Source organism: Sinocyclocheilus grahami, unplaced genomic scaffold (genome assembly GCF_001515645.1).
Source record: "Sinocyclocheilus grahami isolate Dianchi unplaced genomic scaffold, SAMN03320097.WGS_v1.1 scaffold62.1, whole genome shotgun sequence".
Taxonomy (NCBI): Eukaryota; Metazoa; Chordata; class Actinopteri; order Cypriniformes; family Cyprinidae; genus Sinocyclocheilus; species Sinocyclocheilus grahami.
In genome coordinates, this window is record NW_015505241.1 from 1,736,529 (window position 1) to 1,751,536 (window position 15,008).

The 15,008-nt window shown below is 39.4% G+C and overlaps 1 protein-coding gene across 1 annotated transcript; it reads right to left on the bottom strand.

The window, feature by feature from the left end:
• Nucleotides 1-1,593: 1,593 nt before the first annotated feature.
• On the bottom strand, nt 1,594-3,952 carry LOC107584755 (fibroblast growth factor 3). The gene is made up of 3 exons (XM_016271475.1): nt 3,676-3,952; nt 2,398-2,501; nt 1,594-1,987 (listed from the first exon to the last, which is right to left on the bottom strand). The coding sequence occupies exons 1-3, from the start codon at nt 3,950-3,952 to the stop codon at nt 1,598-1,600; spliced, it is 771 nt and encodes a 256-aa protein (XP_016126961.1). The 3' UTR covers nt 1,594-1,597.
• Between the last annotated feature and the right edge of the window lie 11,056 nt (nt 3,953-15,008).

Sequence of the window (15,008 nt, forward strand, 5' to 3'; positions counted from 1 at the left end):
ATGCGATCACTATCACAGTTGAGGTGAATATATCTGCAGACATTGCCATTCATTTAGCTGTCTAAGTTTTAATTAAGCTCCACATAATATGTATTATGTAGGCTATTCTAGAAACAGAGAATGCATGTTAGGTGGGAACGAAATAAAAGATCATTGATCATTCACTCTAGTCTTTTATCCAAAATGCCACTGTATCATGTATGCTTAGCAATAAAACAAAAAAAATGTATATTTTCATATAATTTATTGGTGACATTCCTCCAGATGTTTAGCTTTCAGTGTCAAACAATGCCGTTTTAAATGCATTACTCAGCTTACAGTGTTCAATACATTTGACATTTATCAAAACTATGCTTCAGAGCTGATGCCATTACATATATTTAGACTCAAATTTGTATTAAGAAATAGGAAACTGAAGAGTCTACTCTTACGGGATTGTTCAAAGATAACAGTGTTATTCTAACAATGCAACTATTCATCTCTTCTGAAGAAAATCTTTGATATTTGGAAGTGTAGAAACTATGTCATCAATAACTTAAAAACATATAAACAAAATAAATATGTATTACATTAGTAATATACAAAGTACTCCTGATTGCAGTTTAAGAACAGTAGCCTATCACATGTAAGTTAAAAAGCATCTGTTTTATGTGTATGGATCTTTGTTTTCTACTTTATACTTCAATAAGGAAAAAGTGCTTCTCTGTACACCACCTATAAAAGCCGTAGTCCAATACATAACACATCGTTGGCATTGTCAAGCACTTGTACAACATCCTAATTCATGATTACAAACATTTACTCTGTTATCTTGCTCACATAAAAAATAAACGACTGTACAGCTATGTACAATAATTACACGTCTTTCCCTGGTGGAAAAAAACATATTTTTATTTTTATATTTTTGCACACTAATTTTCTACTTAATATACTAAAAATTCTTCTTTAGTACTTCTTAGGATAATCTTAAGAACATCTAGTGTACTCAATTTTGAGACACCATGAATATGAACTAAAATGTGCTAGAAAATGTATTTAGGTACCACTTGAAGCCATCTTTTTATACAAAGGTGGGTTCAAGTGATAACTAAATACATTTTTTAATACAGAGACAGTATGTTAAAAGTACATTTAGTTCATATTCATGGTGTCTCAAAATAGCACAGTTGAGTACACTTAGAAGATTATCTTAAGAAGTACTAAAGAATCATTTTTAGTATATTAAGTACAAAATTAGTGCGTGAAAATAGAGCACTTTAAGTACATTATGCGAGTGTACTTTTTTTTCACCTGGGTTAGCAGAAAAGACTTCAAAAAGTGTGAAAAAACAACGCAAAAGACTAAACTTTCAGTAGTGTTAAATTTGGTCACATGAACCTATCTGGACTGTCTTTGTGTTTCGGATGCAAAAACAAAGCAAAAGGATGTTTCTCTTCATTCTCGGCCCTTCTTGACACATAATTCCCCAAAAGGTTTTTTTTGTTTGTTTTTTCCCCCCAACATCATCCTTTCTCGAGAAAATTGTTCCATGTGACTCCTTTGGTCTGTTGGACTCTCAGTGGCTTTGGATCTCTTCTCCATCTGTGTCAAGAGAGTGTTAAATGTCAGCCCTTCTGTTGTGGCCCTTGGAGCCCCTGTGTCGTCGTCTTCTGCGTTCTGCCCGACCCACAGGGGCTCTGTGAGAGCCGGCCTGGTGCCGCTGGCTCTCTCTGAGCTTGCGCACCATCTCATGGTCCTTGTTGCCCAGAACACGGGGCAGGAAGAGGGAAGCTTTGTCCGTGCTCCGTGTCTTAAAGCCCCTCCTGGGCCGGCCCTTCCCATTGATGGACACGTACCACTGCCTCTTAGAACTGGCACGCCGCTTGCCGCCCCCTGCCCCGGACCCTGTTGGTGGAGGCTGGGTGGTAGCATGGTGCCTTGATGCATAGGTGTTGTAGCCTAGCTCGTGAATGCGCTCCAGAAACTCACACTCTCGGTTGAAGCCTTCCTGAAAGGGTTAAAAAAATCGTATTACTTTATTTTGACATTCATAACTGGACCTGGAACAAGATGCGCCCTCAAAAACTTTAGATATTTAGTCTCCATTTTGTAGAAAAGTCAACATTTAAACTGATCCAAAAGCTGCACAATTGAATTCTCAGCATCTCAAACGCAAAAGTAAGAACCTGGTATGTGGTTATCACTCTCTGCTGACCAGAAATTTCAGTGACAAGGTCCCCAGTGAGGGAAACAAAACTCAGTAATCAAACTCTCAGTAATCTAGCAGCATGTGGGCATACTCGTTCCGCATGAAAAACACCACCATGTGGCCATAGCCTCAAATAGCCCTTCTTGTTATCTGATCCCACAGCTAGCGAATTTCTGCTACTTGATTTTCCGACGTGACATAACACTTACTGAAGCATACAGACGTCCTTTCTCATTCATAGCCAGGTATCTTCCAGAAAACAGGCCTTTTATCGCCACAACACCGACATCCACAGCTGTGATCTCGAGTATACCTAGAAAAAGAGCGGAGTAGTTATTATTGCGCATGCTAGAAATGGGGAAAGTCATTTACAATAGCTTTTCAAATAGAATAAAAATGTGTAGGATTCGATACAAGGTCAGTCGAGGTCGTTCATCAGTTTTCACAAACCTGTCATGATTTCTCTAATGTTTGAAGGCGTAATTTTATTCAGTTAACGATTAGTTGTATTAATAATTAATGATTATAGAAGTGTTATTATACTATACATTAAATAGTTACGTTTATTTACTGTAATATTAATTCATATAAAAGTATTTTATATAAATAAAAATAATTGATTTATGTCTTTAACTTAATTAGGCTAAACCACTTGCTTTAAACTTACAATCTCACCCACGTTTAATATTAAATAATTTAGAGTGTGTGTTGTTCAGTCGGATTAATTGTAAATATTGTGGTATATGCCGTTTTAAATGTGGTTTTATTTCTACATAAGTTTTTCGTTGATGAAGTCACAGTCTACACAACATACGCTGTGGGGTTAGATATACAGACACTAAACGCCTCTTAAAGAGGATGTTTATTCATCCCTTTTTTCCACTGATTAATGGCTCTCCTCATTCTTCTGTTTCGAATAATCATCCTTTTACGTTGGATAAACACATCCGTTGTCTAAGTCATCATGTTAAACTGTCTGTTGAATCCTGTTTTCGTATGGTAATTTTCCATGGGCACTCGGATTTGACAAATTGGAAAACTAAGACAGATAAACGAATGCTGTAATTTAAAGAACGACGATTTAAGATTGCAATGTAGGCTACGAAATTTGACAGGGAATTGTCTTTACGATGTAAGTTATACAATCAAAGTCATTTGAAATGTATCTCACAAAATAATGCAATACAGTTGCTTTATTTTCAAGACCTAGTTTTTAGTTGTGCAGTCCGCAAAAGTGCTCTCATCGTTACTTTAATCTTCATTTAACTGTGGTAAGAACGCTGATTTAAATGTTTTATATTCGTCAACTTAACATAAGCCGGGCAGGGTGAATTATTGTTCGATGTTAATTATTTAATGCGCAAGGCGCCTCCCGAATACTGTCAGCGCGCAATGTTTTCCAATGTAGGATTTGCACAATTACGCAAGCCTCATGCCGCACAGAAATTGACATTCACAAATATGAAAAGCTAGAACGGTTTACTCACTGAAAGGATTGTTTTCATCAAGAGATCCGTCTATTTTCCCGTTCGGGTGAATTTGCAAGTGATATTTTGTGGCGCAGTAAAGTTTCCTGCGTCTTGGAGCTCCTCCGAGGTGCTCGTAAACCCCGCCGCGTCCACCGGCATCTCGCCGCTGCCTTGGGTCACACGCCTGGCCCCTGGTACAAGGCGCCCTTGGGGTCCTGGTCAGCCTCGGAGCCAGAGATTCCTGTAAACTCGAATCCAAGGAGCTCAGTAACAACAAGAGCAGAATTATAACCATTGTGGCATGGCGGGATGTCGGCAAAATCTCGCTGGGATAGAAAGAGCTGGCACACGGGGTCCCATCAAAGAAGTATCATTAGTCAGTGATCCAGTCAACTGAATATTAAAATCAAAACGTGCTGTATCCTTCTGTCCCCTCTTTAAAATGTCGCGGTCATCTGTTAGAGCCGGCTTGGTGGCAACAGCATGGGCTCGCCTCGTTGGTGCTCATGGGTTCCACTCTGCTCTCCAAGCAGACTGTATCTGACCGAGGAGGAGAAAACAGCCAGTCGGTTTCACAGGGAGCCTATCGTGAGATTTCGCTGATCGACAGTGTGCACAGAAATAAAAGAGCCCTCCTGCAACAATAGCCCGAACCCCGACCAATTGATACAAAGGAAAAGGGGAGGCAAGGTATCAGTCTTGTGTGAACCATGAGGCTGCAGCGTGGATAAAATTACACAGCACTACACACGGTGGCTTACAGCGGAAAACCGCATCACAAAGAGAGAGACATCCAAGGGCAGAGTTTGCTTCTTTTGAAAGATCCGAAAATTATATTGAAGCATGAACACTGGCCTGCATGGGAGAGCCGATTTTGATTCTCTTTTCATGCCAGTTGGCACTTTCCGACAGTGATGATAACATTCATAGACATACGCACGTGGCTTTCAATGATCCACATTTATGTATGGAATGTTTCTGACTCATAATATAAAAGAGTGACTGAAAACGCAAAATAGTCTGGACAATCGGCTAGAAAAAAATCTGTAAAAGTCACTTGCAACGGGAAAAGTTCATGATGGGTTATGCATTTATAAAACATAAATCGTTTTTACGCGGTTCGTTTGCTTGTTAGGAGCACTGTAATTAACAGCGATTTTATTCTTTTAAATATGAACCAAATCATGATTCAGGCGCGTCCAACCCCCCATACATTTAATGCGATATTACAGTGATGCGGAATGCCTTCAGTAGACCCCCCTATTATCATTCCGAAGTAGCTACATTTCAATCATTCATTCCAAATATTTTATAGGCTATGAAGCACAGGTTGTGAGAGTATAGGCGAGTTAAGATGGTGCTCGGAATAAACCGATCAAGACCTGTTTTCCCATTCATTGCATTCCGTAGAAAACATGCAGATACATTTCCCTGTCATTTGAGAAGAAGAAATCCAAAAATGCCGTTTCCCGAAGTTTCTATCTTGATTTTGGAGAGAGAGAGAAAAAACAGGCTACATATTCCATTCCCTCTCAAACATATTTCACAACGATTTCTTTTTGTCTTAATCTAGCACGCCATATTAAAACTGCGGTAGCTGACATGCATCTTCTCTCAGGAACCAGACTGCAAGTGCGACTCAAAGCCCTACAGCCACTTACACTCTCCTGGTGTGTGCTGCTAGTGGGTGGAAGAGTAACACGCAAATGACTTCTGCCTAACATTTCTTTTTGTCTTAATCTAGCACGCCATATTAAAACTGCGGTAGCTGACATGCATCTTCTCTCAGGAACCAGACTGCAAGTGCGACTCAAAGCCCTACAGCCACTTACACTGGTGTGTGCTGCTAGTGGGTGGAAGAGTAACACGCAAATGACTTCTGCCTAAATTGCTTCCATCTTGGTCGCATTATGGTTACCATTCTCGTAATTAGCACCATCATCTACAAATCTCCCTGCCCTTTGGCGTAACACCAGCGCATGCTATAGAAAACCTCGTGGGAAGGCACCCTTCATTTATCTTCTCTTTGCATACGTCCCTGACTGTTTGTCACACTGTTTTAAAACAGGTAGCTGCTCCTAATAACTTATTAATCGCTGCAGAGTGTGTGTCAGACTAGACGGAGAGTATACGAGTCTGCTGATGTACATCACGAGCCGCTCTGGTGACCATCTCTGAGAGAGACGCTCTTGATGTGGTTTGATCCTGACAGAGGGTTGCTTTTCTGATGTGGTCGGCTGTTTCTTTCTGGAAGTATTTTAATTATGGCCCACAGCCGCCCACAAAGCCCAGCAGTAATAATCAGTATAAGAGAGAGAGAGAGAGAGAGAGAGAGAGAGGAGGGGGAGTTCACTCAGGATGTTGCCGATTATTTTGAAGCTGAACGGTTAAATCGTACCATGTTAAAGTCGTTTTCTTTATCACGCCCTCATTTATCACTTTAACTTCTTCGTGACCTTTTGCTTTTTAAATTAAACAAAGGGAAATTGGAGACTGTTGGAAAATTGGATGAGATGTAGGCTAGCGCTAAAAGTTTAACCAATTAGAAACGAGCAATCGATTGGATTTTGTGTGTAAATAAATATTCTGTTTATACCAGTTCAGTCGACTAACATCTAAGTCTTTGTTCAATTTGATATATAATAACATATAATAGCCAATACACAATCATCTTCAAAAATCTAATATCTGGCTAAGCAGAAATAGGCTACCAAAAAGACTGAGACAACATAAGACATTGTATCGGTAAGAAATGGGTAAAAAGAAAAAAAAAGTCTTAAAGTGCCCCAATTATGCCATTTCCAATATTGCCTTTCATGCAGTGTGTAATGTAGCTGTATGTGAATGTAAACCATCTGCAAAGTTGTAAAGCTGAAAGTCCACGATAAATAAAGTTATTGACTCCCAAATTAAAGAATTAAATCTGAACAGCTGAAAGGAGTCATTAGTAATTCGAATCCCACTTCCATGACGGCTACACCTCACGGGGTAACATATTTGCATAATGCTCGCCTATAGACCAATTATCGGTTTGTAAACATTCAGGATGCGCGCGCATCATGATTGCAGAAAACCCGGGAGGGATAGCCTTTACAGCTAGAGAATTTCACGGATACGGTACAAAATAGTTAGGTTTAAAAAGATTATAAATTATATTGATTAGATGTCATTTTCAAAATGTTATAGGCATATTACAAGAGCTTGTCACCCAGCGATAAGGGTTATTCAACGAAATTGACGTTAGAGAGTGCGATAGTCTTGCAATTCCGAGATTATATCTCACAATTCTAATAAGGAAAAACAACTCGTCATTCTTTCTTTTCCCCTCGGCTCTTCTGGCTTTTTCCCCCTCAGATTTGACAAACTCACTATTTTTGAGTTAAGGCGCGCTGAGCGATGAAAACAATCAACACATTTTACATTCGCCACAAATGCGCGTTTCGACAAACACATGCGAAGCGATTTTGTGTTTATATGTTGCAAAACCAATCGATTTTGTGCGCTGCTATTGAGTTACGTTCTCCGGTACAGTACCGTCCCTTCCTGCTCTTTCTGTCCTGCTCTCCAGTGGAGCAGAAAAACAATGTCACGCCACCACTGAACAGCACACCGCTTAGGCCGACAGTGACAAAGCAGCTGTCGATGACTCATTTAAAACTCAATGTCACCTAATTTCCCTTAAATATAAGGCCATTGACAGAGGGGATGGGGTCCCCAGCAGGGGCCGGTGCATGTGAAAGGGTCATGTTGATTGTGTAAAAGATGGATGGCAGAGGAGTGTTTGCTGCAAACTGCATTGTTCCCATTTCTCCTTTTCAAAACTTCATGGCAACATTTATATGGACCCTCTCTGAGCTTTTACTTTCACACACCTTTTGTTCTTCTCTATACCTCCTTAAATATACTTGTGCGCACACACACTTACAACTGTTATCACAATATATGTTAAAGGGATAGTTCAACCAAACATGAAAATTCGGGTCAGCATTTACTCAAACCTGTTCCAAACCTGTATGACTTTCTTTATTCTGTGGAACACAAAAGAAGATAGTTTGGAAAATGCCTGTGTGTTTTTTTTGTTCATACAATAGGTATGTTTACATGCACCAATTTTTGTCAGTCTGAATGAATCCGGTTTGAGTTAAAATTCTTAAAAGTTCATGTTTATATGAACTCTAAAATTGCCAATGCAATTCACATTTTCGTTTATATGTGTATTTATGTATTCCAAACCAAACTTCAGAACTGAGCATTCAGCAGAGCTACAGTAAGTAGCTACATTTTCGTTTTTGCACTTGAAGACATACCCAAAAGGAAAGCTGACAAATAAGTCAGAATAGTTTTTTTAGCAAATATTTAGTAAATGTTAAGTCTCCTCCACTTACTAGTTCGTAAGACTTAAATAAATATATGCAAGTTTATAAAAAGTAAAACAGACGTAAACAGATGTCTCATTGTCGAATCAGTTGAGATGTTTACACGAAGAACCATCAATCTGATTACTAATTGATTATTTGGGTGCATGTAAACATAGCTAATGAAAGTATATTGGACCTCAGTTTTGTTTGGACCCCAACATTATTGAAAATATCATCCTTTGTTTTCCATAGAAGAAAGAAAGTCATACAGGTTTGGAATGACATTGAGATGAGTAAGTCATGGCAGAATTTTCATTTTTATTTGCTTCATCGCTTTATTCAGGATTGGTTTGTATTTAACTACAAATGCATTAAGACGGATTATAAAACTGATAAATACACTGATATGGTGCATGGGATAGAAAAAGGTATGTGCTTCAATCCCCAGACTTACGATTCTGCCTGTGCAAACATAAGTGAGCAGTCTCACAAGAGTGACGACGGAGCCCACGGTGACCCAAAGAGGGCCACGTGCAGCCACCACACGGCTGTCACCCCCAGGAACAAACCATGTTTTCATAATGGCTGCCAGTCCCATTAGATCTTCTATAGGGAGTAACAGCCACTAAGCATAGTTAAATGGATTTCTCTGTACTTAATCTAATTTCTTGCGGTTTTCCAGCTTAATCAGAATGCATGATCGTGTCCCCATGTGAAATTGAAGTGCTGACAGAATCCTGTCTTGAAAGCACTTAACACTATGGTATTGTTTGCTGATGTCTTTCAATGGTCTAAAAGACAGCAAGACTCCGTAATGTTTATGCTTCATGTTAGTTGTGGCTTAACACGCACAACACTTCACAGAGCATTTTTGGCATGCCTGACATTAACATTCAGCGACACATTGACATGGTAAGATGTTGTTATGGAATCAGAGAGCCTCCCCTCAATGAAGTCCGATCACAAGTGGTCACAGGAGACGCATTTAAGATGCTTGTTAATACCAGGTGTAAATGACAATCTGTCTCGGCTGACCACTTGTAATTGGATCACCCGAAACAGATGTTAATAATGGTGTAACAGACTGCTTTTCCCACAATTATGAATGAAATATTCTACTTGAACATAGACATGTACTATGTAATTCACTAATGGGCCAATGACATAACAGTGTCCAAAATCTTTTTTTTTTATGTAAAAATTTAACACGTGTGGCAAATTCTTACAAATATGACTTTCAAAAAACTGTCATTTTTCAGAAAAAAAATAAATGTAATGTCTAAATAATGTCATGTGGTGTAACCATACATCACAAGTAAAAAGTAAAACCACATTTTCCTTACACCTTGAATATGAGTGAGCACATCTTAATCGTTATTTTAAAATGTATTTTAGGTAAAGTAAAAAGTATTTATTACAAGCAGTTTTTGAGGAGTCACACCACATGACATTGTACTTACTGACTTTGGCATAAAATAGTTTCCTGTTTTCCTTAATTTCTTGATTTAGTTTACTATTTTTTTCATGCATGTTGGTTTTTACTTATAATAATCATATATAAATAATCATAAATAATAATGATAATTATTGAAGAGGTGTATTCATTATAAATTGTATTTTTAATGAATTGAAAAGATGAATATATATTTGAATAATTGTTTCTCAAAAATGAGTGCCAAATCAAGTATCAATGTCAATGTTTACTTGCACAGTAAGATAGTTTTGTAACCTGATGCTATTGTATTCTGAATTGCCACAGAAAGGTGCTTGTACAATGTAAAGCTGAATACTAAAGGGCATATACTATAGACAGTGTGTAATGATGTTAAAGGCAATGTACTTTGGTTCAGTCGGAGGGCAGAGTGAATCTGGGCCACTGCAGCATGTTGTCAAGGGTTAAATTCAGATGAATGTGTTTGTTGGGGATTGAGGTGGTAAGAATGATTGACTGGTGGTTGGATTTTGCACATCTGTTTCCAGGATCTGTCCACACATGAGTGACAAATCACAGTTTTACACAACTTCTAAACCTCAACAAGGAATGAGACTGTTCACTCTTCTTCCATCCATTGTGACATCATGAAACATTGCAGTGCAAACCAGGCTGAATGTGGCTCTCAGTAATGACCATGAAACTGGATATACTGCTTTACGTTCAGCAGATGTGGGGGGTGTAAACTCTCTCCCCGCCTCTTTCTCAATATATTCTTATTTGCAAATAAAAATGTTAAAAAATCTCTTTAATTCTGAGTAGTTGTAGAATGTTGTATATTTCAACTCCCAGCACGCTAATGTACGTTAGATAACAGCTACCTTGTTTTCTGGTCATATAGTGTCATTAGGCATCTTGACTGCAAGAGTCTGGCAGGTCTGAGTGCAGTGGAGCAATGACTTGTAACCTTGCACTGGCCCATTCCTTGGCCTCTTCCGGTCACACCGTTCAAACTCCAGCGTGTGACACTGGTAAATAGTTGTAGCAGCCTTTGATCCATAAGGCCTAAACGTATTTCACAAACAGACTGTGGGACACATTGTCAAATCACATGCTAATGACAGCTAAACCAGTGGAACTGGTAGATCGTGACCCAAAAATGGGCTACATGGTCTTTTCATATAGGGTTATAAAGAAATTGTGGATAAAAATGCTAAATGCATGATCATGTATAGCTAGTGAAGCCAAATTAATAGGCTAAATACCCCGTTGAAAAAACTAGCCTGTGATGGTTAGGTATTGGCACTTTTCCACTGCGTGGTACGACTCGGCTCGGCACGGCTCAGTACGGCACGGCACGGTTTGGCTCGGTTTGCGTTTCCACTGCAGTTTAGTATCGCTTTAGAGTGGGCGGGATTATTCACATGTCGTTTAGTTGCACCGCCTATACTGCCACGACCCCTGAACAACTTTTTCATTCTGCGTCGCCCCATCAAGCTCTTGCTGGATCCGCTCCTCTGCTATCAATGAGAGGAACGTCTGAACTTCCTCAACAGACAACGAAACAGCCACTTTTTGGTTGTTGAAAAAAGCTGCGCTCATTCAAAACAGTTGCGTTCGATCCTTCGCTGGCTGTGCTGATTTAAATCTAGCGGTTCTGTTGTGTTTGTGTCGCAGGTAGTGATGATTCTCTCCGGCCAATCCGTGATCAGCAGAGTTTACATGTCACATTTTGGTAACGGTACGGTTCGCTTGGAACCTCAACCGAGATGGTACTAAAAAAAGTACCAGGTACTGTACCCAGTGAAAAACCGTCCAAAAGTGAACCGTACCAAGCCGTACCGTGCCGTACCATGCAGTGGAAAAGCACCATATGTTTTGAAGCATGGCAGCTGGTTTGAGCTGGTTTAAGCTGGTCCTTAGTTGGTCATGAGCTTGTCCTGAGCAGAATCTTGCTCATGACCAGCTTATAACCAGCTCATGACCAACTAAAGACCAGTTTAGACCAGCTCAAACCAGCTGCCACGTTTCGAAACATACCTAACCAGCATATGCTGTTTTTTTCAACAGGGTAGGCCTTTCTCTGTGGTATTTTGGCACCCATTCATCCATCAGCATTAGCATTGTGCGATAGGCCCTCATCCTTGGAAACCAGTGTGTAAGATACAAGAAGTTACAACTCAGGCTACATTAAATATGATTTTAGTTTTGGTGCTGTTTGTTTCCAACTTGGTATCCAATGTAAAATCTGGGTTTTGAAGCATAGCCAGTTGAGAAACACTGACCTAAATTAATACACATTTGAAATCATACACAAATTGCTCTATATACTCTTAAAAATAAAGGTTCCAAAAGGGGGTTTTCACAGTGATGCCATAGGAGAACCATTTTGGGTTCCCCAAAGAACAGGTCTTTTAAAAAACTGTAAAGAACATTTTGCATCATCTAATGCACCTTTTCCACTATAAAGCACCTTTTGTGTATTGGAAAGGTTCCATGGATGATAAAGGTTCTTCAAGGAATCAATAAACAAACTTTATTTTAAAGAGTGCAGAGTTGTTTGTTTCTTCCTAGACAACAATCATTGTATGCTCAGTTTTGTCTCAATAAGACTTTGAAATAGTCTTTTAGACAGATTTGAAATAGTTGTTGAAATAGTTGTTGCATCAGCTACTAAAGGCCTGAATCTTGAAGTACAGTATAAGAAAGCGACTTTTACTTTAATATTCTGCATACATTTATGCATTTTATATAAAACCCACTAGACCCTGTGAACCATTAATTAATCACTTGTTGCAATGGTAAATACACTCTATGCAGACACATAGCGAGGGGCAACAGCAGAGCAGAGGTTTTGTCTCCGTACAGGCCTGAATGCTGGCTTTGAAGAGGGGGATTAGGATTAACATTGAATTCACTTTTTAACAAAGACTTGACCTAGAACTCTTTTAGGAGACATAGCCACTTGTCAAACCTATGAGAATGGCTAATGCTGCTGCAATAACTCGCTAATTTATTGGCAAAATAGTATCCCATGCTTAATTACAGAAAAAAAGTTACTGTAAAATGTGATAGCGGCCTAATAGTGAAGAACTGAACTTCCTCAACAGACAACGAAACAGCCACTTTTTGGTTGTTGAAAAAAGCTGCGCTCATTCAAAACAGTTGCGTTCGATCCTTCGCTGGCTGTGCTGATTTAAATCTAGCGGTTCTGTTGTGTTTGTGTCGCAGGTAGTGATGATTCTCTCCGGCCAATCCGTGATCAGCAGAGTTTACATGTCACATTTTGGTAACGGTACGGTTCGCTTGGAACCTCAACCGAGATGGTACTAAAAAAAGTACCAGGTACTGTACCCAGTGAAAAACCGTCCAAAAGTGAACCGTACCAAGCCGTACCGTGCCGTACCATGCAGTGGAAAAGCACCATATGTTTTGAAGCATGGCAGCTGGTTTGAGCTGGTTTAAGCTGGTCCTTAGTTGGTCATGAGCTTGTCCTGAGCAGAATCTTGCTCATGACCAGCTTATAACCAGCTCATGACCAACTAAAGACCAGTTTAGACCAGCTCAAACCAGCTGCCACGTTTCGAAACATACCTAACCAGCATATGCTGTTTTTTTCAACAGGGTAGGCCTTTCTCTGTGGTATTTTGGCACCCATTCATCCATCAGCATTAGCATTGTGCGATAGGCCCTCATCCTTGGAAACCAGTGTGTAAGATACAAGAAGTTACAACTCAGGCTACATTAAATATGATTTTAGTTTTGGTGCTGTTTGTTTCCAACTTGGTATCCAATGTAAAATCTGGGTTTTGAAGCATAGCCAGTTGAGAAACACTGACCTAAATTAATACACATTTGAAATCATACACAAATTGCTCTATATACTCTTAAAAATAAAGGTTCCAAAAGGGGGTTTTCACAGTGATGCCATAGGAGAACCATTTTGGGTTCCCCAAAGAACAGGTCTTTTAAAAAACTGTAAAGAACATTTTGCATCATCTAATGCACCTTTTCCACTATAAAGCACCTTTTGTGTATTGGAAAGGTTCCATGGATGATAAAGGTTCTTCAAGGAATCAATAAACAAACTTTATTTTAAAGAGTGCAGAGTTGTTTGTTTCTTCCTAGACAACAATCATTGTATGCTCAGTTTTGTCTCAATAAGACTTTGAAATAGTCTTTTAGACAGATTTGAAATAGTTGTTGAAATAGTTGTTGCATCAGCTACTAAAGGCCTGAATCTTGAAGTACAGTATAAGAAAGCGACTTTTACTTTAATATTCTGCATACATTTATGCATTTTATATAAAACCCACTAGACCCTGTGAACCATTAATTAATCACTTGTTGCAATGGTAAATACACTCTATGCAGACACATAGCGAGGGGCAACAGCAGAGCAGAGGTTTTGTCTCCGTACAGGCCTGAATGCTGGCTTTGAAGAGGGGGATTAGGATTAACATTGAATTCACTTTTTAACAAAGACTTGACCTAGAACTCTTTTAGGAGACATAGCCACTTGTCAAACCTATGAGAATGGCTAATGCTGCTGCAATAACTCGCTAATTTATTGGCAAAATAGTATCCCATGCTTAATTACAGAAAAAAAGTTACTGTAAAATGTGATAGCGGCCTAATAGTGAAGAAACTATTGTTGTAACATTCAGGTAGGAGACCATGAACCCAGGCAGGGACAACCTATGCCGTACCCCTTACCCCTCCTGCACGATCACCATTATGCCCTTGGACACGGCACGTAACCCCTGGTTGCTCCAGGGCATTGTCCCATCAATAAGCTATTTCAGAAAAAGTGTCTCCTGAAATAGTTTGCCGTTTATAAATGTATATATTTTCTTATTTGTAGACTTCCACAGTTCCAGTAATCTTGAGTGGAACAGTAAGGGTTGAAGACAATAATATATCTGGCTGACTTTTGAATGCACTGCATAATAATAAATTGGCAAAATGTGAATGCAAAAATGTATCTAAATATGCAAACTTTTAGCAATTCCCGCAGATGATCATATGCTTTGTTGCAAGTTCACGGTAAATGTAATTTGATACAAGTACCTGATTCTAAGTAGATTCGAAATTCTACAACGCTTTGCAAACTAGACACTTTATAGCCGACTAAATAAACAAACAGAGCTGGTAAACTCAGCTGGTGTCACCTCGCTGTGGCCTAAACGGTGCTGAGGGCATGGGAGCTGGCTGTGGAGGGGATGCAGTCAAGCTGTCTTTTGGGGCAGTGAATAATGACACAATTGTTTGTCAGTCGGACTAAGAACAGGTGTTATGGAGCTGTAGACTGTAAAGCTTGAGGCCAGTGGCCTTGCTCTCTGGTTTCGAGGCAAGGAGGGGGGCTAAAAATCCTCTGATACCTTTGACATGTTGGGTGGTAACCCTAGAGTATGCGTTTGTGTGTGCTAACTTACAATCCACCCATTTTGAATTAGACTGCAAAAGCTAGTTGTTTTTAGCTGCTTTTAAAGGTCCCTTGAAATGCTTAGAAACACGCAGCGTTACTCTCTGTGTTGACGTCATTTTAACTGAAACAGGAA

Coding starts and splice junctions, on each gene's coding strand:
- LOC107584755 (XM_016271475.1), bottom strand. CDS start 3,952: ATGGTTATAATTCTGCTCTTGTTGTTACTGAGCTCCTTGGATTCGAGT. Junction 2,502..3,675: donor TGATGAAAACAATCCTTTCA/GTGAGTAAACCG, acceptor CTCTTTTTCTAG/GTATACTCGAGATCACAGCT. Junction 1,988..2,397: donor AAGGACGTCTGTATGCTTCA/GTAAGTGTTATG, acceptor TAACCCTTTCAG/GAAGGCTTCAACCGAGAGTG.